Genomic DNA, 24615 nt, shown 5'->3' with positions numbered 1-24615 from the left:
GATCACATGTGAGTGACTTGGCCATGACCTATAACCAGTGCTCGATGATTGCAAAACACCCACCAGCTGGTGGAGCAAATTCCTCCCTGCCCAAGATGATGCTTTCAGGAGCTTTCTGGGCACGAAATGCTTCTCAGTGGATAATCTTTAAAAACACACATACAGAGCCATGTGGATCCCCTATTTGTATTGTCACCAAGGAAAAAAATAAGATATAACCTCAAAATCAGTGAATAGATGGGGGTTCTCAGGAAGGGTTTTGACCTGTTATTTCTGAGGAATAGCAGAAATTTATGGAAATTCTGATTTTTCCTATAACCATACGATGGTATCATGCTTACCTCTTGCCTCCTGAACATGGAGGCCACAGTCACCAACTGAGAAGCCACAGTTTCCGACTCTGCCAGCCTCCTAACGATGTGCCAGGATAGGGGGAGTTGGAGATGTCCTCAGCAGAACTAACTTCTCTGTCCCCTCTCAGTGGTAAGTCCTGTCCCTGCTCAAGTGTTCCGCCCTCACCCGCAGTTGTCATTTCCCTTCAAAAAGCAGGATGCGTGCAGCCATGGCCGAGTTGAGGCTGACCACTCCAGGTGCAACAGGAATCAGCAGCCTCTTGCCCGCAGGGCTCTCGGCCAACTACAGAGACTCCAGGCTCATGCCGTAGGTCTCGCCGCCAACCACTACAGCTGTTGGTGCCTCTGTCCAGTCCAAGTCATAACTCTGAACTTCAATAACAGGCAGCAAACCTTTACCGGCTCCAGTTTCTAGACCTTCCTTTTCTTCATACTTGTGAAACTTCAGGAATCACCAATCATACACCCAGCCATAGTCATTGGCTTTATTAGACATCTGAGCCTGAGCATAAAGGCTTCAGCTGTCAGCCACACAGAACTGGGTGTCAGGGGGCAAGTAATTTGGCACTGTTTCATTTTCAGATTATTGATAATGGGCACCTGGAAATGTGCACCCATACCCGCCTGTAGCACTTTGGGCTCCCAGGCATTCACACAGCCTTTCAATGTGAGCAACACTTTGCTGCAGCCTGCCCCAGTTGGAGATCTCAGAATTGTCCCCAGGTTCCCAGGGTCACAGAGATTGTCACAAATCAATAATAAAGGCAGTGAGTGCTAAAGCTGAGTCTTTGGATATGTCATGTTAACATGGTCAGGTTTGGCAAAAATCCCCATTATTCTTGTGGCATTACTAGGTTGGACCAATCCTTGATGTCCTCAAATTTCATCTTAATGAGGCTAACACCCTTCAGCTTATTGATGAGCAGCTTCTTTATGTATTATAGACGGCTAGAGAAGAAAACTTTCGGCACAGCTCCAGCCTTGAGATCATCTGCAATGAGCCTGTGACCTTTCAGCAGTATCTTCCCTTGCTTTTCCCGAAAAGGCCTGGACTTAACTAGTGTCATTACACTGCAAGTTCTGCAGCATGAGGAATTTGAAGAAGGTTACAAGGCTGCCTGTAATGGGTATGATACCTTGTTTCTTAAAATCTTCTTTAGACTCTGAATATCCCTATGAATATAAGCTGTTAATTTACATGATCAGGGTGAGAGAGACCACCCAGGGAAATATGTGGCCTTCTATATCATAGCTTATCTGCATCAGGTTTCTCCATCGACAGAGTTGGTATGATGACAATGTATCTTCCTCACTGAGTTTTGATCAACTTTTCATTGAGATCACCTACATACAGTGTCTGGACGGGATCATGTGTGTAGCAGCACTGACATTCATGTCTTAAATGAACTCATTCATGTTCTCTTCTAGTAATTATATGATTTAATATTTTACATTTGGATACCTGATGTGTTTGGAGAATTGTCTTTTGAATAGATGAAGTATGGATCTAATTTTGTCTTTTTCCAAAATTTTTTTTTTTTTTTGTCTGAGACGAGTGTTGCTCTGATGCCCAGGCTGGATAGAGTACAGTGGCGTAATCACCATTCACTGTAGTCTCAACTTCCGAAGGTCCAAGTGATCCTCTCACCTCATCGTCTCCAGTAGCTGGGACCACAGGCACATGCCACCAGATCCGGCTAATTTTTTTAATGTTTTGTATAGAAGGTCTCACTATTTTTCCCAGACTGGTCTTGAACTCATGGCCTCAAGTGATCCTCCTGTCTGAGCCTCCCAAAGTGCTGGGGCATGAGCCACTGCACCTAGCTCCAAAATTCTAATATTTGAATACAATTTTTGTTAAAGACTATCATTTCCCCCCAGTGGTACAAACTTCCACATCTATCATTTACTAAACTTCTTATGTGCTTGGATCTTATTTCTGGACCTGGTATTCTGTTTTATTGGTCTCTCTATTCCTGCATCTACACTCTACTTTTTTAATTATAGAGGCTTTAAAGTATGCTTTATGTCATGTAAGTCTACTTCCCATTCATTAGCTTTTTTTTTTTTTTTTTTTTTTGAGACTTAATCTTGTTCTGTCACCCAGGCTGGAGTGCAATGGCACGATCTCGGCTCACTGCAACCTCCACCTCCTGGGTTCAAGAGATTATCCAGCCTCAGCCTCCTGAGTAGCTGGGACTACTGGAGTGTGCCACCATGCCCAGCTAATTTTTATATTTTTTAGTAGAGACGGGGTTTTGCCATGTTGACCAGGCTGGTCTCGAACTCCTGACCTCAGGTGATCCACCCACCTCAGCCTCCCAGAGTGCTGGGATTACAGGTGTGAGCCACTGCGCCCGGCCAGCTTTATTTTTCTTCTTCTTCTTTTTTTTTTTTTGGAGACGGAGTCTCATTCTGTCACCCAGGCTGAAGCACAGTGGCATGATCTTGGCTCACTGCAACCTCCACCTCCTGGGTTCAAGCAATTCTCTTGACTCAGCCTCCCGAGTAGCTGGGACTACAGGTGCATGCCACCATGGTGGGCTAAGTTTTTGTATTTTAGTAGAGATGGGGTTTCACCATGTTGCCCAGGCTGGTCTCGAACTCCTGAGCTCAGGCAATCTGCCCGCCTTGGCCTCCCAAAGTGCTAGGATTATAGTCATGAGCCACTGCGCCTGGCCTAGCTTTTCTTTATTTGGAGTTTCCCTTCATATTCTTGCATGTTTATTTTTCCACATGAATCTTAGCATTAATCTATCTTTGTCAAATAACAACAACAACTTCAGAGTATGTTTATTGGGATCACATTTAATTTATATATTAACTTGAAGGGAATTTACATCTTTATAATATTGAGTTTTCTTTCCCAAAGAGAAGGGATGTCTTTCCATTACTTCAGGCCTACTTTCTGAATTTGAATATTTTAAGGTTTTTCTTACATGGGTTTTGCACAGTTTTTGTGGATTTATTTCTAAATATTTCTTTCTGTCCTTATTTTAAACATTTGTTTCTTTAATTATATATTTTTAATATCTGCTACCTTATTAAATGTTTTTTCTTACTTGTGTTAGTCTTAGCATTATCTTCTGTGTTCTCAGTACACCAATGTATCATATGTCATTACATACAGTTTTACTCTTTGTTTTCTAATTTATTTATTTATTTTTATTTATTTTTTTTTTTAAGAAATGGGATCTCCCTGCATTTTCCAGGCTGGCCTCAAACTCCTGGACTCAAGCCCTCCTCCCATCTCAGCCTCCCAAGTAGCTAGGACTTCAGTTGCCAGGTACGCACTACTGCACTGGGTTCTTTCTTTCCAAATTCTTACAATGCTGCTTATTTTCCCTTATATGATTTCACCAGCTAGTAACTTCGGTCTAAGTTTAGTAGTAGTGGAGTTGATAGATATCCTTACCTTGTTCCTGACTTTGGCAGGAATGTTTCCATCATGTCTCTATATATCCGTCATGTCATAGCATGTACATCAACTTGTACAGCTTTTAAAACATATCTAGCCCTATGTGCAGAGTGGGGCCTGAGCATTTGTTTTATAAAAAGCTTCAGAACTGATTCTAATGTAAACCCTCCAGAATGTATTCTATAACAATATAAGGTAAGAATAAGTAAATTAATTAAGTGTGCAAACATTTATTGAATTACATTTTATATAGGACCTGCAGATACAAAGATAAGTTCTTTACTAAGCTCAGTGTAGTAGAGGAAAGACCTACAAAGTAGTGATTGCATGCAATATAATTATTACAGAATAGAAAGTGTTTCATCACTAGTGTATTTGCCAAAAGTTATTCTCTAGAGAGTTCACAAAAAAATTTACTTTTAAGTTTTATAAAACTGTGTCCTATAAAACTATTTATTAGTCTCTGGTTTTTAAAATAATTCAAAATTGGCATTCATCAACAGTTACTGCCTAAAATACTATTATTCTAAATTTTCTGCTGTGTCCCCTCCTTGCCTCATGTGTTATTTTCAAACTGTAGCTGCATCAATTATGGCAAACAGTCACATTCATTTTGGGGTTTTCATAATTATTTTATAATCAAAATTCAATCAGTTGTCTATTAAACAAAGTTATGCAAATAAAAATTCTGAAAGTAAAAGAATTCTCTTACTTTTGTTAAAGGGCTTATACTTAATACTTTAAATGTTTTGTGCCTACCACAAACCATCTCTGAGACCCATGTTTTTCCTCAGTGCCTATTGACTTCTGTTCTTTTTAATTTCTCAGCAGGTTTCACATTTGGAAGAGGGTAGAAAAAATGGTTCTCACGTTTGGGATGGGGTTAGACATTTTAAAAAAAAGAGGAGATAGGATTTTTAACCTAAAATGGGCTATAGAATTTTAAAAATCGAACACAGTAGGGTAAACTTTTGGCCTCCTTTGTACTTCAGCTTGAACTGGTGCAGCATTTGGGTCTCATTCTCTTGCGTTGCAGCCTCTTTTTCTGCCTGTTGGGTCTGATGTACCTTTAGTTTAGGAGTTACCTGTGAATCAGAAAAGGTAGAGGGGTCATCATAAGGTATGAGGGGAGAAAGCACAAAAGTGGATGCTTAGGATTAATTTTGGATGCTGTATTTCCAAAGAGACTAGTAGAGAAGATTTCAGATATTTTTTTGTCATGTACTGACCCTGATTTATTAAAATAGAATAGAAGAAGGGACACAGGGCAAATGCTCTTTTCAGAAACAACGGTTATTTATTTGGCTAGGTTAGTATTTTGCAGGAACATAAGCTTGCAATTGAGAAATAGGTAGAAAAAGTAACCCAGTAGAGGACAATCTACCAGGCCTCTGGCAGAAATCCTGTCAGCTATGAAAGATGTCACATTATTGTCCTTCTTCTGAAAGTGGCAATATTAGTGGCCAGCTTTATTGGTGTTTTCCATTTATTTTCAGCTTTTTACATGTGAGGGGAAAGCTTGTGCAGATATCTAAGTAGCATGTATGAAGTAGAAAATGGTTTTCGGTCATTACTTTTCTAAAATATAACATTAACTTCCTAAGCGTTTGGAATGCTGTTCATAATTTCTTTTTTGGCAGTTTTTCTACACTTCATGGAGTAAGTGTATTAAGCATATCAATGAACTTTGTATATCATCTGTTTGCAATTTCCTTTCTGGCAGTATAAGGGTGAAAACCTTCTAACTCAGTATTAGTATTATCCATGGGTGAGAGTGTGGTGTTTTATATACTCCTTAGTATCCATAAAGTCTTTTGTGTGAGGAATTGCCACATGGATCTGTTGGTTATTTATTTTGTGTTTTAAAACTCCATCTGCATGTCAAATAAAATAACAACTTTAAATAGGTGCCAAACTGTTTAACAGCACGGTTTAGTTTGGGATCAGTTACTACTTTCGACATCAGGGTAAGGTATCTTATGGAAGTAATAAAGAATTTCAATAAGTAGATAATAAAGAATTATAAGTCACGTATTTCTTGTCTCAAACCAGATTTCTCTGCATCTAACTTTTTCTTCTTGGCGCTGAACACAACACCTAAAGCCATGTTAATGTGCAGTTCCGTTGTAATGAATTCTCATGAAAATCTGAGTTCTGTCATCAGAAACATTCAGGGGCCAATTCATCAATCTTGTACCCAAACCTTTCTTTTAGACACATCCACACACATGTACACACACATGCACACACTCATATAAAGGATGGCAAAATATTGTTTCAGTTCAGTGAACAAGGACTTAATAGCTTTCTGTGTCATGCTTATATATCAACTTATCTGTGCATATGTTTGACTTAATATTATTGCCAATAGCGTAAGAGGTATTTGTGAATATATAGATTCCAAGAATATGAGCTAGCCTTAAAGGTCAGACTAGCTAAACTACCCAGTAAATAGGTATAAACTACTGCAGCCTTAGAACTAAGGATAGAATTTCTTTGTGTATTAATTAATCATTCTCAACTAGTAACTTAATGGGTTGTATGATTAAGAGAAGTAACACTAAATTTCAACTAAGTGCACAAATTTAAATGTAGTAAAATTCTTCTTAAAATGGTCCAGTTGGCTGGGCGCAGTGGCTCATGCCTGTAATCCCAGCACTTTGAGAGGCCGAAGCGGATGGATCACCTGAGGTAGGGAGTTCGAGACCAGCCTGACAAACATGGTGAAACCATGTCTCTACTAAAAATACAAAATTAGCTGGGCATGGTGTCGCATGCCTGTGGTCCCAGCTACTTGGAAGGCTGAGGCAGGAGGATTGCTTGAATCCAGGAGGCGGAGGTTGCGTTGAGCTAAGATCGCGCCATTGCACTCCAGCCTGGTCAACGAGAGCGAAACTCCATCTCAAAAAAAAAAAGAAAGAAAGAAAGAAAAGAAAAGAAAAAAAAAGTCCAGTTAATTTCACAGCTTTAGCTCTTAAACCCTCATGACTAGACTTATCTATTAATCTGATATTTTAGTCTATTTGTATTCTTCCGTAAGCCTTAAACATTGTTTATTTACTTCAACTTTGACAGGATATTTATAATGTTGTCTATTGGCTCTAGTGAGAAAGTGTTTTTATTTTTTATAAAGTAAAATATACTGCATTTTAATTTTCAATTAAGATTTGTTTTCAAAGAACTCACTGTATTACTTTATTGTGTGCATTACATTTTGAAGAAGATTTAAATAATTTCTTTTTAGTGCCATAGATACAATCAATCAAAACTCTTACAGAGGCTGACAAAATACTGCTTCAGTTAGGCGAGCAGAACCTGTACAGCCTTCTGTGTCATGCTTATCCGAGCAATAAATTACTTTTTTGGACAAAAATCATCCTCTGAAATTGCTTTAGTTGTTTCTGAAGTAAAGGTATTAAATATATAGTATTGGGAACACTTTATTTTGCCTTTTACCAAATGCAATTATTTTCCACTTGATAGCTAACATCACAAGAGAAAAAGATAGGTTTCTTATATTTTACTGTTTTCTCATTCACAATAAGTCTAGTTTTAATTTGCCCCCAATAAAAGTTCTTCCCACTCTATAACTTAATTTCATTGTCCTCTTAACCTAGAAGTCTTTGTAAAAGTAATCTTAAAACATCTGAGAAATAGTTACCAAATTTGAGTTTAATGCCTGATGTCATTTCCTTGAAAGTTATTTCTAAAGATAGATAAAAGTCATTTTTTGAAGTTTTGATAAAATACAGATACTTCTTATTCACTGTTCATCCTTCTTGGAATTTCATAAATCAAGTGAATAACAAGTGCCTCCCATTTTAGTCTCTCCTGAGAAATATGCTAACAATACCACACATATACAAAAAGGTTACTATGTGAAGAAAGTAACAAGGAAGAAATCAAATGAAAATTAAGTGCCTTTGGGACTTACAACTCTTAGGAAGCTTTGAAATCTAGGTCAAAAACACCAAAGAAAGACCCAAATTCATGCTCAGGTGAATGTAACCACCACTTGATTTGTGTGATACATGCTGAACAAATTCTGACATAGAAAGCTATGTATTTAGCTTATTTTGATTCACATTAACTTTAGTCAGCTTTTGTGGGCGTATGGTTCTTTTTTCAAATCTGAGGAAAGCCATGAACCCTATTCCCAGGGGGTAAAAATGCACCTAAACAGAAACACACAAATCTTGCATAGAATTTCAGAAAGTTTGCAAACTCAGTGAAGCCTGCCCACTAAATATACCGGGATTTGTATGAGTCAGGACACTAATGTTGCAAATAAGAGAAAGTCAACTCATATTATCTTAAGGCAAATATCAATATATTGCCCATATAGCTGGGAAAATAGTACAATAACTCAATGGCTGTAGGAAATAATGCCCACAAGAACTGGGTCTGGAGACTCAGCATTACCAGGATGTACTCTATCTGCTGTTCACTACTGTGGGAATTACCTTTCTTGGCACAGTAATCTCATTTTCTCCTGCTGTAGCGATATCTTCTTCACATGGTGGAGAACTTAACCTGCCAGAAGATCCGGCTTAGCCACCCTAGGAAGAAGTTCCCCTGAGCATCTATGTATCAAACCCAGAGACAAATTCTCTCTCTGATTAGGACACTTGATAATCCACTAATCACTGTTGCTCAAATTAATCAAGTCTGAGTCCCATAGTTTCCTCTGGGGCAGGAAGGAAAGAGAGGGAAAGTTTGTAACTAGAAGAAAGAGAATGTAATACCTTAAACACTATAACCAATATCCACAGCTTCCAGTATCAGGTATCTAAGACCACAGAGATAATGGTGAGAAATTACCTTTCTCAACTTCTATCTGACAACTATTTCAAGTTTCAGCCAAACAAATGTGAGAATGTCAAAGAAGGAAACAAGCTGGAAATTAATGGATAAACTAAGGCAATGTGAAGGGGGTAAAACAGTGTCAGTGCTGCGCTGGTAAATTTGCTCTCTAGGAAAGAAAATATGTATGCATATATATTTTTGAAATATACTTTACTAACGTAAAGAATAAATGGCACACAATTATTAAAAATGATATATTCATGAGGTTTATGATTTTCATATAGCCAATTAAATCTCTTCTAATGCTTTTGCTGACTTTTGCTGAATTCCTGTATCCTCCCTAAATTATGGTTGCAATTAATAAAAAGTGTTCCATAAACATGAGTGTTGGCTGATATTTTCTTTTCCATTAGCAAGTAAAATGTCAGAACTTCACTCATTTGTCAATGAACAACTTCATGTGAGCAAATTCTTTACTAAATTGGATAATTAAGTTTTTGAATACAGGCGTACCTTGGAGATATTGTGGGTTCAATTCCAGACCACAGCAATGGAGCAAATATCTCCATAAAGCAAGTCACACAAATTTTTTGGCTTCCTAGTACATATAGAAGTTATGTTTATATAAAACTGTAGTCTATTAAGTGTGCAATAGCATTATATCTAACAAAATATACATTTTATCTAACAAAATATACATTATATGTAATAAAATATACGTAATTTAATTTAAAAGTATTTTGCTGCTAAAAATTGCTAACAATCATCTGAGCCTTCAGCCAGTGGTAATCTTTTTGCTGGTGGAGGGTCTTGCCTCAAGGTTGACGGCTACTGACTGATCAGGCTAGCAGGTTGCTGAAGGTTGGGGTAGCTGTAGCAATTTCTGAAAATAAGATAACAATGAAGTTTGCTGCACTGATTGACTCTTCTTTTCATGAAAGATTTCTGTGCAGCATGCAATGTTGTTTGATACTATTTGGCCCACAGTAGAACATCTTTCAAAATTGGAATCCTCTCTAACTCGGCTGCTGCTTTATCAACTAATAATATATTATTATATTAATAATAATATTATGTAATATTCTAAATCTTTTGTTGTGATTTCAACGATGTTCACAGCATCTTCACTAGGAGTACATTCCATCTCAAGAACCATTTCTTTGCTCATCCATAAGAAGCCATTCCTCATCTACTCAAGTTTGATGATGAGATTACAGCAATTCAGTCACATCTCCAGACTCTATTTCTAATTCCAGTTCTCTTGCTATGTCTTCCACATTTAAAATAACTTCCTCCACTGGAGTCTTGAACCTCTGTAAGTCATTTAAGAGGGTTGGAATCAAGTTCTTCCAAACTCCTACATAAATATTGATATTTTGGCCTCCTGTGAATCACAAATATTCTTAATGACACCTAGCAGAGTGAAACCCTTCCAAAAATTTTCAATTTACTTTGCCCAGATCCATCAGAGAAATCACTAATCTATGGCAGCTACAGCCTTATAAAGTGCATTTCTTAAATACTAAGACTTGAAAGTTGAAATGACTCCTTGATTCATGGGCTGCAGAACAGATGTTGGGTTAGCAGGCATGAAAACAACATTACTCTCCCATATATCTCCATCAGAGCTCTTGAGTGATCAGGTCCATTGTTAATAAGCAGTAATATTTTCAAAGGAATCCCTTTTTCTGAGAAGTAGGTCTCCACTGTGGGCTTAAAATATTCAGTAAACTATTTTGTAAACAGATGTGCTGTTACCCAGGATTTATTGTTCCATTTCTAGAGCACAGGCAGAGTAGATTTAGCATAATTCTTAAGGGCCTTGGGATTTTCAGAATGACAAATGAGCTTTGGCTTCAACTTAAACTCACCAGTTGCATTAGCCTCTAATAAGAGAGTCAGCATGTCCTTTGAAGCTCTGAAGCCAGGCATTGTCTTCTCTTCTCTAGCTGTAAATATCCTGGATGACATCTTCTTCCGATAGAAAGCTGTTTCATCTACATTGAAAATATATTGTTTAATATAGCCACTTTCATCAATGATCTTGGCTAGATCTTCTGGATAACTTGCTGCAGCTTCTACATCAGCCCTTGTTGCTTCACCTTGTACTTTCATGTTATAGAGATAGCTTCTTTCTTTAAACCTCCTGAACCAACCTCTGCTAGCTTCAAGCCTTTCTTCTGCAGTTTCTTTACTTCTCTCAGCCTTGACAGAACTGAAGAGAGTTAAGGCCTTATTATGCAGTAGGCTTTGACTTAAGAGAATGTTGTGGTTGGGTTGTTCTATCCAGACCACTCAAACTTTCTCCATATTAGTAATATGGCAGTTCCACTTTCATATCTTTTTTATGTTCACTGCAGTAGCCCTTTCAATTTCCTTCAAGACCTTTTCTTTGTATCCACAGCTGGGCCAACTGTTGGTGCAAAAGGCCTAGATTTCAGCCTATCTCAGCTTTTGACATGCATTCCTCACTAAGCTTAATCATTTCTAGCTTTTGATTGAAAGTGAGAGATGTGTGAGTCTTCCTTTCACTTGAATGTTTATGGGCCATTATAGTGTTATTAGTTGGTCTAATTTCAATATTCTTGTCTCAGGGGATAAAGTGGTCCGAAGAGAGGAAGAGAGACTGAGAAAGACCAGTCAGTGGAACGATCAGAACACAACATTATTGATTAAATTTGCAGTCTTATATGGATGTGGTACACATTGCCCCTCCAAAATTACAATGTTGACATCAAAAATCACTGATCACAGACCATCATAACAGATATAATAATAATGAAAAACTTTGAAATATTGTGAGAATTACCAGTGAGCACATGTTGTTGGAAAAATGGTGCTGACAGACTTGCTTGATGAAGGGTTGCCACAAACATTCAATTTGTAAAAACCACAATATCAGCAAATCACGATAAAACAAACTACAATAAAAAAAGGCTGTGCCTATACTTGAAGGATAGTTCTTTGTTTGTGCTATACATCATGTACCACTAGTCATGACACCTTTATGTGTGTGTTTTCTTGTTTTGAGACAGGGTGTCACTTTGTCGCCCGGGCTGGGGTGCAGTGGCATGATCATGGCTCACTGCAACCTTGAACTCCTGGGCTCAGGTTATCCTCCTGCCTCAGCCTATCAAGTAGGTGGGATTACAGGCATGTGCCACCATGCCTGGCTATTTTTTATTTTATTTTTGTAGAAACAGGATCTCACTATGTTGCCCAGGCTGGTCTCAAACTCCTGGCCTCAAGCAATCCTCCTGCCTCAGCCTCCCAAAGTGCTGGGATTACAGGTGTGAGCCATCACGTCTGGCCTACTATTCCTTATTAACGTTTTCTCTTGGTCTTAACTCTACAAAATCAGCAAAGCAATAATTCAAACCTTAATTTGTCATTTGGCTATTTCTGTTGTGTAAATTCTGCCACTGTAGCTGGTTTTAAGCTACTGACAGGACATCACTGAACACAGAGATGTGCACTAATACCCCAATCTATAGTATTTTCACCATACAAGACATACATAACCTCAAAAACATACATAACAGTAAAAAATGGTAAAATAATAAGTAAAGATTTTTGAATATTCACTACCTTCATTTTATATATCACCTATTTATTTATTTTTTTTTCTGTGACACAGCCTCAAGAGGTCCTGATGACATGTGCCCCTATATATCATCTATTTAATGTAAGTTTATATACTTTATTTTTTAATAATGGCTGTTATTAAAAATCATTTAGCAAAATTCCAAAAATTTAACAATTGTTTTGTGAGCCAGTCCAAACGAGTAACAGCAAATCATGAAAGATGTTTTGCACGATTCTTATGAAGAAAATTTAAATTAAGAACCAATAATTTGAAGTTATTATTAATAACTTAGAGAGCTGACATGTAAAATCAAGATTCAGCCATGGCATCCCTGTGATTTATCTAAAACAACATACTCAGTAACTATATTTAGGTGAATATACAGTGTCAAACACTAAAATGTGAATTGCTTTACTTTGTAATTTGACAAGTTTTAGATTATTTGCCATTTTGGATTTTCCAAATGTATAATGTCATGTCAATCAATGAGAAAAATAAATGTGTCAGATTAGCAATTTACAAAGAGGAGAGGTAAAGTTTGTTAATATTAGAATAGAACTACAGTTAGATTTTCACAAATTAACAAGAGAAATCAGATGAAACTACCGGACTCACTCTTGTCTCTTACATGAGAGGGGAAAAAGTAGGTAAACTAGAAAAACTCATCATCACTAGATAAATGATAGTTTATTTAAAGAGTTCTTTATGAGAAATAGACTGTAAAAAGCAAAAAATGGGGCCGGGCGCAGTGGCTCATGTCTGTAATCCCAGCACTTTGGGAGGCCGAGGCGGGCAGATCACAAGGTCAGGAGATCGAGACCATCCTGGCTAACACGGTGAAACCCTGTCTCTACTAAAAATACAAAAAAAAATTAGCTGGGCGTGGTGGCGGGCGCCTGTAGTCCCAGATACTTGGGAGGCTGAGATAGGAAAATGGCGTGAACCCAGGAGGCGGAGCTTGCAGTGAGCCGAGATCAAGCCACTGTACTCCAGCGTGGGAGACAGAGCAAGCTCCGTCTCAAAAAAAAAAAAAAAAAAGCAAAAAATGCTCTGGAAAAGGAGATAGGTTTTTATAGGAATTCAAAAGGTGTACTAACTCCTAGAACTGAGATTCAACTTGTGAGAGCTTACAGAAAAAAGAGTAAGTTCCAAGTAAAAAAAAGTCTAGACTCAGACTGATTTGCCGGTTATTGGCAGATAACTCCTGGGCAAATTATCCATCTGAATTTCATTTCCTTGTGTAAATGGGGCCAGCAATACTTACCCCATGAGGTTTAAAGGTAACAAGGCACATAATGTGCCTCTGGCATATAGGAGGCATTCAATAAGCATTAGTTCCCTTGTTCACCCAAGTGAACTGTCAGTGTGGGTGACTGTCAGAGGTGAGAAGCACCTGTCAAACATCCCCAGGGCAAAATCTGCCCCAATTCAGGTGACTTAAGTTATTCTTTGATGCAGATTTCTAAGCAAAACACCTAGGTGTACTCCCTTAGTTTCCAATTTGACCACATCCTTGGATTATATTAGCTATCGGAACTCACTGGAGAGGTTCTCAGGATTTTCAGAGTAACTGTTCCCTGTTTCTGGTCCATAACTATCTTATTCATCCTTATTGCTATTCATTGCTTCCTTGGTTTTCTTTTCTGAGTAACCTGGTTGCAGTAGGGGTTTTTTTGTTTTGTTTTGTTTTTGAGACAGAGTTTTGCTCTTGTTGTCCAGGCTGGAATGCAATGGTGCGATCTCGGCTCACTGTAACCTCTGCCTCTCGGGTTCAAGCAATTCTCCTGCCTCAGCCTCACAAGTAGCTGGGATTACAGGTGTGTGCCACTACGCCCAGCTAATTTTGTATTTTTTTAGTAGAGACAGGGTTTAATCATGTTGGTCAGGCTGGTCTCGAACTCCTGACCTCAAGTGATCCACCCACTTCGGCCTCCCAAAGTGCTGGGATTACAGGTGTGAGCCACTGCGCCTGGCCAGAGCAGGGCTTTGAGGTCACCCTTTTCACCCAGAAATCTTAATCTCTGTGTGTGTGTGTGTGTGTGTGTGTGTGTGTGTGTGTGTAGTCTAATCTATAACACCTAGGACATGATTTATTAAGGCCATAATCCTTAGAGAATTGTATATCAATTGGAGATCTACTTAAGTAATATCACTTAATTAAAACAGTCCCCTCATTCTGAAGGGTGGGGGGAAAAAGAGGGCAAACATTCCTTAGGTTAGAAATTTTCTATTCTCAATAAGTACAGTTAGAGGGCATTTAATTCAGGGCATATATTGCCAGCGGCTGTAACAGCCACCCATAATAATAAAAGAATTTGTCACTCATGCAAAGTCCAAAGGTATTTTTTTCCTGATCTAGTAGATGGGTTCTTCTGTGCGGTTCCTTCCAGTTTGAGTTTCTATTATCTCAATCTGTAGCATCCAAGGTCACCTTGGAAGATGGAGAGATGGGAGGATTGCTACACTCCTTTGATTTAAGCTACTTAGACCACCCTACCCAAACAGGTAGAGCATGTAAGCTCTTTCAGTATCAATGAGGAAAATGAAATAATTAGGTGAACACATAGCATCTTCATGCTACAGATTAATTTAGAGAGATATTATGAAATATTGCCTCCTCCCCATTAACCAATGACTCACAGATTAACAACTTTCTCCTAAAGACAAATATGAAATTTAGAAACTCAATTATATTTTCACAGTGTAGAATTTCAGCATTACCAAATTTTCTGGCATAACCATAAAGTTCAGTGAATTACTCAGAAGAACAGACATAACTTCAAACAAAGTAAAAACTCTTGTTTAAGAAATCAACAATCTTTTACAGAGTACTACAACACAATTAAAATCATAATAATATAAAACTTAACTTTAGGGCAATAAAATTACATTAAAAAGTAATTCTGTAATTCCTATTTTAAGCTTGGGATAGCCAGAATAACTACTGTTTTTCCATGCAGTTTTAAGCACAGTATATACCAAAGTAATAATTTGTAATATTTTGTCTGTGATATTTTTCCCATCAGTTTCCTGTAGTAAATAGAGCAAAGAGTAATATATAAAGATTAAGAAACAATGGCTTGTATTTTAATTATATGATCAGAAGATTTAAAGAAAAAGCCAGATCTCATCTATTTGTCTTCCCTTTTTTGAGGCTAAATTACATTAGGCAAATATGTAAAGGGTTTAAGTATCTTCTGTGTACCTTCTAACCACTAGATGTTGAGGGATAATTGATGTTCCTGATATGAATTCCATAACCTTATGATCTCTAAATTTGAATAGTTAGCCCATTTAAGAATTAATGAATAAAATAATATGTAAACAAATGAGCATATTCTATGATTGTATAGACAGATTATCTGGTAAATAGCCAATAGGGTGCCTCTACCCAGAAGGCAGACATCTCACACAGTTAAAAAACATGGATTCCTTCATTCATCCTTCTGCCACTCCTACCAATAAAAACAAACACATCCCATTCAAAGCAGAACATTTAGCTCTCTGTTAGCAACAGCAAGAACACTTCCCCAGCAACAGGAAAACTCGAAAAGGACATCTATTTTTAAAAATAAAATGTGAAGCCCTCAGCATTTTGCTGATTTAGTGAACAAGACAGAATACAAATCTTATCTATCCAGATTAGGTGAACATCCCATAGATTTCAAGAATAAATAGCCTGATTTTACATGCCTTTTATTTGATAATTTGATTTGTTTTTATACACCAGGACTTTTCTTGACATTTTTGCTGATTTTTCTGTTCATGGATATTTGCACATATGGCCATTATAAGGTAGGAGGTGTCTCATTTTAAATAGAAAGGTGGTAATTCAAGGAGTTCATTACCATATGCAAAATAGTTCACAGCAGTCTGTGCCACTGCTAGGTAGCAAGGTTTTTGTAAAAAGGTGATGATGCATATGTTTGTTGAAGGAAAGTGATAAGAAAATGAACTGCAACTTACTTTCATTAAGTATAACAGTTTTAACACGAAAAGAAACCTTATGAAGCATTTGATCTTGAGCCACAACGCATTGTCCAATGATTACAATAACAACCCACCATATTAATGTAGACAGTATATTAGTGTTACTCTAATTATATGTTTTAATTTCATTACTTCACAGAAAAGCAAACTGAAGCTCAACAAATGGTGATCTTTCATTCCTAAGGTTTAATCTCATTAAACAGCAAAGGCAAGGCCACAGTGCAAATCTTTCCAGGCTTCTATTCTTTTTATTCCACAGCCAATATTATGCGGCATGTGTGTAACATCTCTTCCATTTAATTGTATATACATTTATTATAAATAGTTTTCAATTTAAAATTTTCATTCAAAACAAAAAGATCACCATATATGCAAGGGTGAAGGCATGCCAAATTAACTGTGCAAATTATCATATTATCATTTAAAAACAACAGCAATTCTTAGAATAATCTTATTATTTTACCTTAGTTGTTAAAATAGTAAAACAGGAAGCAATGTAATGACAGCCTTTGATTTCACCCATGTAAAAATGAAACTAGCTGAGGTAAGCCTTAAATATAGGCACGTATTAAGCTTCATCTATGAGTACTGATTCCTTTTCTCATTTCCTCCTTTAGCTAAAGGCAAAAACAGGAGTTCAAGGACCCACCACAACATTTATGATTCACATAAAAAATGAAGGACAAAGATGGTTGAAAATTTTTAGTTCTTAAAGTTAGCTTAATTAATATACTTGACACAGTATACACACAATTCTGTATCATACAACTTCACATGACATATATACATACATATAGATAAGTTTATACATATACACAGTTATGTATAAATGTATATATATAATTTTTTCTTTAAATATTGGCTCTTCTACTAGCTATGTAAACTTCAGCAAAAAATTTTAACTCTCTAAGCCTCAGTTTACTCATTTGTAAAATGGAGATAACAGTTTCTATCTTATAGGATTATTGTGAAGCACTTAGAACAGCTACTAGCATATGGTAAGACTTTAACAAGTATTAGGTAACTAGATATTATAGAGAAATCGATTATATACTATTTATCAACATAAATATCTCTATGATTCAAGTGAAGTTTATTCAATATAATGATCAGTTGTTTGGGTCTACGGATAAACATGTAAAAGGAATTTTGTTACGTACTTCTCTTTTCCTTTATGTTTTAGGGCTATGAAACTATTCTGTATGATACTATAATGGTAGAGACCTGACATAATGCATTTGTCAGAACTTGCAGAACTTTGCAGCACAAAGAGTGAAAATGTATGCAAATTAAAAATCAAATCATTTAGGAGGTAGGCAGATCTCAGGAAAGAATGCTGACTTTGACAAGAGAATTTAAATGTGTTGCAAACGTATGAAACAACCTCAATGAAAGGGTTGGGAGAAAAGGTGCTGAACTAAGTGACTTTAGGAATGATTGGTCTATTAGGCTGAAGGAACTGCATGTAGGCAATGTACTCTATTGATAAATTTGTTTCCCATGGGGGTATGAGTTAACAATTCTGAAATTGCCATAAATGTATTTTCAAACTGAACAATTAAGTAAATGGATGGTAGATGTTAGGTGTCATGTTTCTCACTGTCGAAGTGGAAATTACGTACAGATAAGCTAGGGGAAGAGACTAGAATGATCCATCTGATAATGGATTAGAGTTGGAGATACCAGTATGAATTCATGTTTAGCTTAATATAAATACAGATGATTACATGCAGAAATATTTATACATAGGTATATATACATGGGTTAGTATACAAGTGTTTAATTCCTTGCTGTGTCAGCTACCAGGTCTTAAAAGAATTGACACCAAAGCAGCAAATAACACTTCTTGAGCCTAGATTTTGGTTTCTGACACCATTCTCCAATAAAAGAAACCAAGATTTCTGAAAGATATGGCTAATTCTAGGCCTGGGGCATGATGACCCCAGAGCATCTTATAGTACTAGAAAGTAAGCATGTGCTTAAAAACAAAACTAACCAAACAAAAAACCATAGCACATTGATGGGAGTACATTAAAAGGAAATAGGACAACTAAGAGAGCTCCAGTGGCCAAAGCTGGGACAATTTGAACAACAAAATAAAGTAGTATTAGATTATAACTCAAAGTATAAAACAAATATTTATATGTCCATACTCATATAAATAAATGATTAAATAAAAAGGGAGAAAAGACAAATCTCCCATGCAAAAAAAAAAAAAAATTCCACATAATTTATCTACGTATTCCACCAGCAAAAGGAGAAGCAGAAATCCCCAAGTGTGGGCTACACATAGTGACTGCCATCCAGGGAGGATAGCATAGAAGGGGGGAAAATGGTAACTTTACAGTGGAGAAACTTGACAAACACTATCTCATTCAGGTGATAAAGGTCAACATCACCAGTGATAAATCATGTTGATAGTATGAATCCTTCATAGGTAATATGGGGCAAATTACTAAACCTCTAGTGGCATCTAAGGGTAGTGATCTTCTGTAATGGTCTTTTTCAAATGTTAAATATAATACATGTAAAATGTCTACCACCAGTGCCTGGCCCATAATAGATACTGAAAAACAGTATCCATAATTAAGAATTAAATGTTTGAAAAGTGCTCTAAATTTTGTTTTCAAAATGATTGACTGAGGTGTCACTGATGTAGTAATACCTCTTAATTATTTTATAGACTTTTACAAATTTATAATGTGGTTCTTTCTATTTAGATCTTTGCATTGTGGAGCTAATATTGAAGGCATTTGTGTACATTATTATTTTGTTATGGCTGCATTTGTTAGTAAATCCTCATATTATTTCTGCTTCTGTCTTTCTGTCTTGAGTTGGCTCAACACTGCCTCAAAAAGTGTCATGCAAGAAAAAAGTACATGCCGGGCTAGACTTCAGAGTACTCTTAAATGCTCTGAGATTTCTGCTCAGTACTGCCCTATTAAAGCTGTAAAAAAGAATCGGAATATCCTACTTTTATCTGTTCTTAGGATGTCTCCTCTGTTGTCAATGCATGATTTCAATACCAATTTGCAGGTTTTGACACCAGTCCTTCTTAATGAGTACATAGTATTTAATGTTCAGTAGAGATGGTAGATGACGCTGATAATATTGCATTATGAAGAAACTGGAGTTAATAGAATGCTTTAAGACATCAAAAGATTAAATGAGACAACTGTTTGCTAGATACAATTTGCCTAGGAAGTTAAAGGCATACTTTTCCTGCTTCTCAAAAAGCAATTAGAGCCAATTTGTGACAACCTGAATATGTAGAAGAAATTGTTTTTGTTTCAAAACTAAAAAACAGGCAACTTGGATATTCCAAATTTTTGCTTGTAGGTTTAGAAATCACTGGCAGTGGTTTGTTTAAAAGCATCTTACGGCTGGGCGCGGTGGCTCATGCGTGTAATCCTAGCACTTTGGGAGGCTGAGGCGTGCAGATCACGAGGTCAGGAGACGAAGACCATCCTGGCTAAGGCGAAACCCTGTCTCTACTAAAAATCCAAAAAAAAAAAAAAAAAAAAAAAAATTAGCCGGGCATGGTGGCAGGCGACTGTAGTTCCAGCTATTCGGGAGGCTGAGACAGGAGAATGGCGTGAACCCGGGCGGCGGAGCTTGCAGTGAGCAGAGATCGCGCCACTGCACTCCAGCCTGGGTGACAGAGCAAGACTCTGTCTCAAAAAAAAAAAAAAAAAAAAAAAAAAGCATCTTACACTTGATTTTTGCCTCTTACCTCTTTTTGTCATGCTTTCCTGTGTTAATCAGACAGACTGGACACTGCTGTTGAGGAATCAAACCTTTTGCAGTAACAGTCACAGATGCGTCCCTTAAGATAGCTTGCTTTGTTTAAATTTCTGATAGCCAAAGAACCAGGCATCTCAGATCACCCTGTCCCAGGTTTCCTCTGTAACAACTGATATGAATAGGATGTTTTTAAGACATGGAATCTGTATCAAATTAGGTTTTTTTTTTTAAAGCCAGCTGTTTCTATAAGCATTCTTTTTTCCAACTATATAACTCCTTAATTTCCGTAACTCCCTTAAATAGTATACCTTTTTCGCTTTGTTGCTTCCCTTACTAGCAAATTAACTTTGACTCATGCCCAAGATGTATTTAAGAAAGTGAAGGAGACCTGGTGTGGTAGCTCATTCCTGCAATTCCAGCACTTTGGGAGGTCAAAGCCTGAGCATCCTTGAGGCCAGGAGTCCAGAGACTAGTCTAGCAACATAGTGAGAACACATCTCTACAATAAACTTAAAAAAAAAGAAAAGAAAAAAGGTGAAGGAAAAGACATAGCTCACAATTTTGTCATAAACTTTTCTGTAGCATTCTAGTGGAAGTAACAATTGTCATACACTTCAACATTCTAGTGGCAGAAGTGATGTTCCTATTGGAAGACAAGATAACACACAATGGCCAATTTTTAAATAATTTAATCTTTCAACACCAAGGATTTTGTTTTTAAATAGTTTTGATTAGGTCTTTTCCTTTTAGTGTCTTTTAGGCAATGATTCACCCATTCATTTATTCACTTAAGAAATATTTATTGAGCATCTACTCTGTGCCATCTACTATTCTAGTATTTTAGGTACTAAGGAAACATTGAAGAAAATGAAAAAAAAAAATCCCCGATATTGTGGAGCTTACATTCTAGTGGAGGGAAGGCAATAGAAAATAAAAATAGAAAATGACGATGTCAGAAGGTAAGTACTATGAAAAAAACAAGCAAGGGAGGGAGGATTCTGGGGAAGGTGCAATATTTTAAATGAGATGATTAGCGTCGGCTTCTTTGAAAAAAGATGACTTTTAAGCAAAGATTGGACAGAAGTGGAAGATCTAGCCATGCAGGTATTTGGTGGAAAGATCTTTCCGGATAGAAACTATACACAGTGCAAGGGCCTCAGGGCAAGAAGATGCTTTGGTGTTACAGAAGCAGGGAGCAGGTCTGTGTAGCTGGAACAAAGTGCTTAGCAGAAATGAGGTCAGAGGGGTGGAGGTGAGGTAGGACTTGGGAGGCCAGCTAGCATAGGATTTTTAGGTTGCATAAAAGACTCTGGCTGAGAAAATTAGGAAGCCATTGGAAGAGTGACTACTTTTGGTTTCCTCTTAAGTCTGTAGACAAACTTCTGAATGTTAAAGGCATATTCATGTCGTATCACAGATTGGTTCAAACCTCAAGTGTCAACACTTAATGCCTTGCTTCTAGAAAAGATAAAAAGATGTAGTGAATAAAACTGAATACTCAAGCCAGACAACTACATTGCTGTTTTAATTCACTAGCTGGTATCTTAAATATTAATGAGCCTCCTTCTCTGTTTTCTTATTTACAGGTTGGAACACTATCTTTTTCCAGGTTCCTTGTTGTCTCTAGTATCACTTGGTATCCTTTGATACCTCAGTCCAGGTAGGATTTCCATGCTCATTTTCTATTTGTGGCTTAATGTGTCAATACCAGTAACACATTTTATTGTATTGTAGAGGTCAGAATTTTGCTGGTCCAGCAATGTGGAAATGATGTACAAAATGCAGATTAAAACAACAAGAAAAACTACTTTGCTTCAATTAGTTGAATTGAGCAAAATCAGTTTTTCTTGAATTTTTTGCATGACTGCTTATATGAACTGTTTTGTTTCCTTGACACAATAGAGACAACACAAGGTTTGCAATGCCCTTGCTTTGAGAATATAAGAGTAATATATTAAGTAAATTTCATTTAGCACAACAGTACTATTGTTAAATGGAGGGAAAAGATTCTGGTAAAAGGGAAGAAACTCCTGGCTTTAGTTTTCTAAAATGCTTTTGTACCTCTTGTAAGAATGATATGGAGGTGTTTTTAATGTCAAGTCTGAAAATTTGCTTTTCAATTTACTTGGAAACTGGTTTCTAATACAAAACAGGGTAGTACACTTTCCCAGCATGTTCAGGTAAACTACTTTCATCACAATTCAGGTAGAAGTGACTGCCTTTAATTCCGTACATCGCAAACCATCTAGTGGTAGATCTAGAATGGCGTCAGTTTCAGGGACTTCTATGCACACTGAGTTCCAGAGTTCAATTCCATTTAAGTTGGGACTATTTACAATGACATTTGCTGAAATTTGCTCACCTTGATATACAAGCATATTGTATTAAGCAGCTAGTAAACCTGTGGAGATAGCAGGTAAAACGTAAAGCCTGTTTTACATTTTTTCAGAGGTGTCTTACTTGTAGCATAACTAAACCTTCATTGTTAGGCAGGTGCTGGCCAATCACATCAGCAACAGCCCTAACTCCGCTAGGATCGGGGTAAAGCCGATAAGCCGCATCATATCTATAACCTGTCTCGGACCCCTGTAAAGAACTTACTGAGGATTGGTAGGGACAAAGGGAAGTTTCTGTCAAAGTTTAGGAGAAAAGGGCCGCGCAGGGAGCTGTTTCAAATAACACTTAAATCCCAGGAGAAGAAAGCCGAACCCCAACTCTTCGGTCGCCGCGGGGCCAGGAAGACGCGAGAGGGAAGCTTTTCTACAGGAAATCTGCCGCCTTGTCCCCAAGACTAGCGAGGTCCGCAGCGCCATCAGTCAAGTGTCGGCCTCTGGCATTTTCTCCCCTCCCCAGGGCCGGCCAACGCTAGTGGGCGGCGAAGGATGCGCCGGCCCCAAGGGCGCGGACGTCTGTTCCCAGGAGGCTTGGGCGCTGGGGCCCCTCTGCACTCCCAGCGGTCCCAAGTTGGCCCATGCGCCCGGTCCCGGGGTCCTCCAAGCCAGCGCCAAGCCGACTGCCGAGAGCCTGCCTCCGCTTCTCCGCGCGCCGGCGCTGTGGAGACGGTCACGAGACGCCGGCAGCCCCTGCGCCCGCCAATGGGAACGCACGTTGCAGCAAGACGCGGACGTCGCTCTTCCAAGATGGCGGCGCGTCCGTCGCGAGCGACCGGGCCCGGGGGAAGCCAGCGAAGCCGAGTAAAGCCGCCGCCCGGGAGAAGACTGAAGGAGCAGTTGTCGCCGTTGGCGGCTGCCCGAGCAGTTTTCGCTGCTGCTACGGCTGTTGCCATGAGGCGAGGCTAGGGAGGACCTCACTTCCCCGGGGTGTAATAATGTTAACTGAGGTAAGCGGCGACGGTGGCCAGTGTTTACCTGTGAAATGGGGAAAGGGCAGGCGCCAGCCCGTCAGAGAACATCATCTCTACGGAAGGTGGGCCTGACCTTTCGCCGCGGGCTCCAAGGCCCGAGGAGCAGCGGGGATCCTACAAGTGCCCCCAGAGTAGGAGCTGTGCTGACTCAACAGAGTCCCACCACCTCCGGCTGCCCGTGCCTCGCCTTTCGCAGTTGCCACTTGCCACTCGCCCCTGTCATTGGTCTCCCTCATGCTGTCACTCCCTTCTAACTCATCGCTCCCTTCTTCATGTCCCCTTACAAGCTACTCTGTGGCAGTGTTGGCCTTTCCACGTTACTGCTGGTTCTTGTTATCCTATGGTTTGCCCTAGGTCTCCTTTCTCAGGTCCCTGGGCTCCAGGGCCCTCCGCCTCCGAGCTCGGTCAGCAACCTGGGGTTGTTGCTCGGCCCGACCGGTTTTGTTTCCCACCCTCTACTTTGACTGCTTCATGAAGTGGACTTTTTATCTCAAGCTGCACTTGTATGGCTCAGTTGTGCCATCCCCCTCCCCCACATCCATCACCTTTTCGCTTAAATCGTGGTCATCACAAAGTTCAGTTTAGCATCTGCCACCTTGATTTGCGTGTGGCCCCCTTGTTACTCTCTATGGAATAGTTTTTTTCTTTGGACCTGAAATGGAAGTAGGGCAACTATGACGAACCAATCAATTTCCCTTTTCTAGTGCCTAATGGGCATTGCAAAAAGCCGACTTTTTGAAGAAGTGGAGTTTTCCTCCTTTACTAGCAACACTTTAAGGGGAAGAACTAAATTGGTGCAACTACGTACTTGACCCGGGTTAGCCCAGTTATGTGTTGTAGTATCTGCAGGTGTAGGTGTCACTGAACATAAAATACTGAACCTTGTGATTTGATGAAATACCTTTTTCGAAGCCGTTCACTTTAAGTACTGTGAGGATCCTGACGTGAGGAACTGACCGGATTGGGCATTTTTATGGGCTGAAGTGAGAATAGGAAACAGTTTTAGTGGGCAATGGGAAGTATTCCTACATGGGCCAAAAAGGAAATACAAACATTTGTAGGTGAGTGGCTTTTATTTTGTGAAAAGTGATGGTAAAGCACGTACTTGCCTGAAATTTCAAGTCCTTGGAACTTGACTAACTTTGAGGAACTTTATACTTTGCTGTTTGTACTTAATCTAAGCACAGAGCCTGGCATATGACAAATACTAACTGGTTGATTGTAACTTCTACAGTATGTATTTTTCGTTGTTTGAAGTTCATTTTATATTTCTAAATTCTACAAATTTTTCATTCTTGGAGTTAATTGAGATTATGGTTATATCATAAGTTTGTGTTGTGATTAGCAGTAATAG

General features: G+C 38.4%; 1 protein-coding gene and 1 pseudogene across 2 annotated transcripts in view; one reads left to right on the top strand and one right to left on the bottom strand.

Annotated features, from left to right (window-relative positions):
- Positions 1-477: 477 nt before the first annotated feature.
- LOC100605459 lies at positions 478-13770 on the bottom strand (annotated as a pseudogene).
- Positions 13771-23008: 9238 nt separating this feature from the next.
- Positions 23009-24615, top strand: part of SNX13 (sorting nexin 13) — a 150707-nt gene continuing 149100 nt past the window's right edge. For both annotated transcript variants that reach the window (XM_003252611.3, XM_030822185.1), the window contains exon 1: positions 23009-23237. In XM_003252611.3, the coding sequence (XP_003252659.1) occupies positions 23226-23237 (12 nt within the window). In that variant the 5' untranslated portion in view covers positions 23009-23225. The remainder of the gene's footprint in view (positions 23238-24615) is intronic.

Source organism: Nomascus leucogenys, chromosome 11, assembly GCF_006542625.1.
Source record: "Nomascus leucogenys isolate Asia chromosome 11, Asia_NLE_v1, whole genome shotgun sequence".
NCBI classification, from domain to species: Eukaryota; Metazoa; Chordata; class Mammalia; order Primates; family Hylobatidae; genus Nomascus; species Nomascus leucogenys.
The sequence above is the reverse complement of the archived record's forward strand: the minus strand, read 5'-3'. Positions and strand labels throughout refer to the sequence as shown.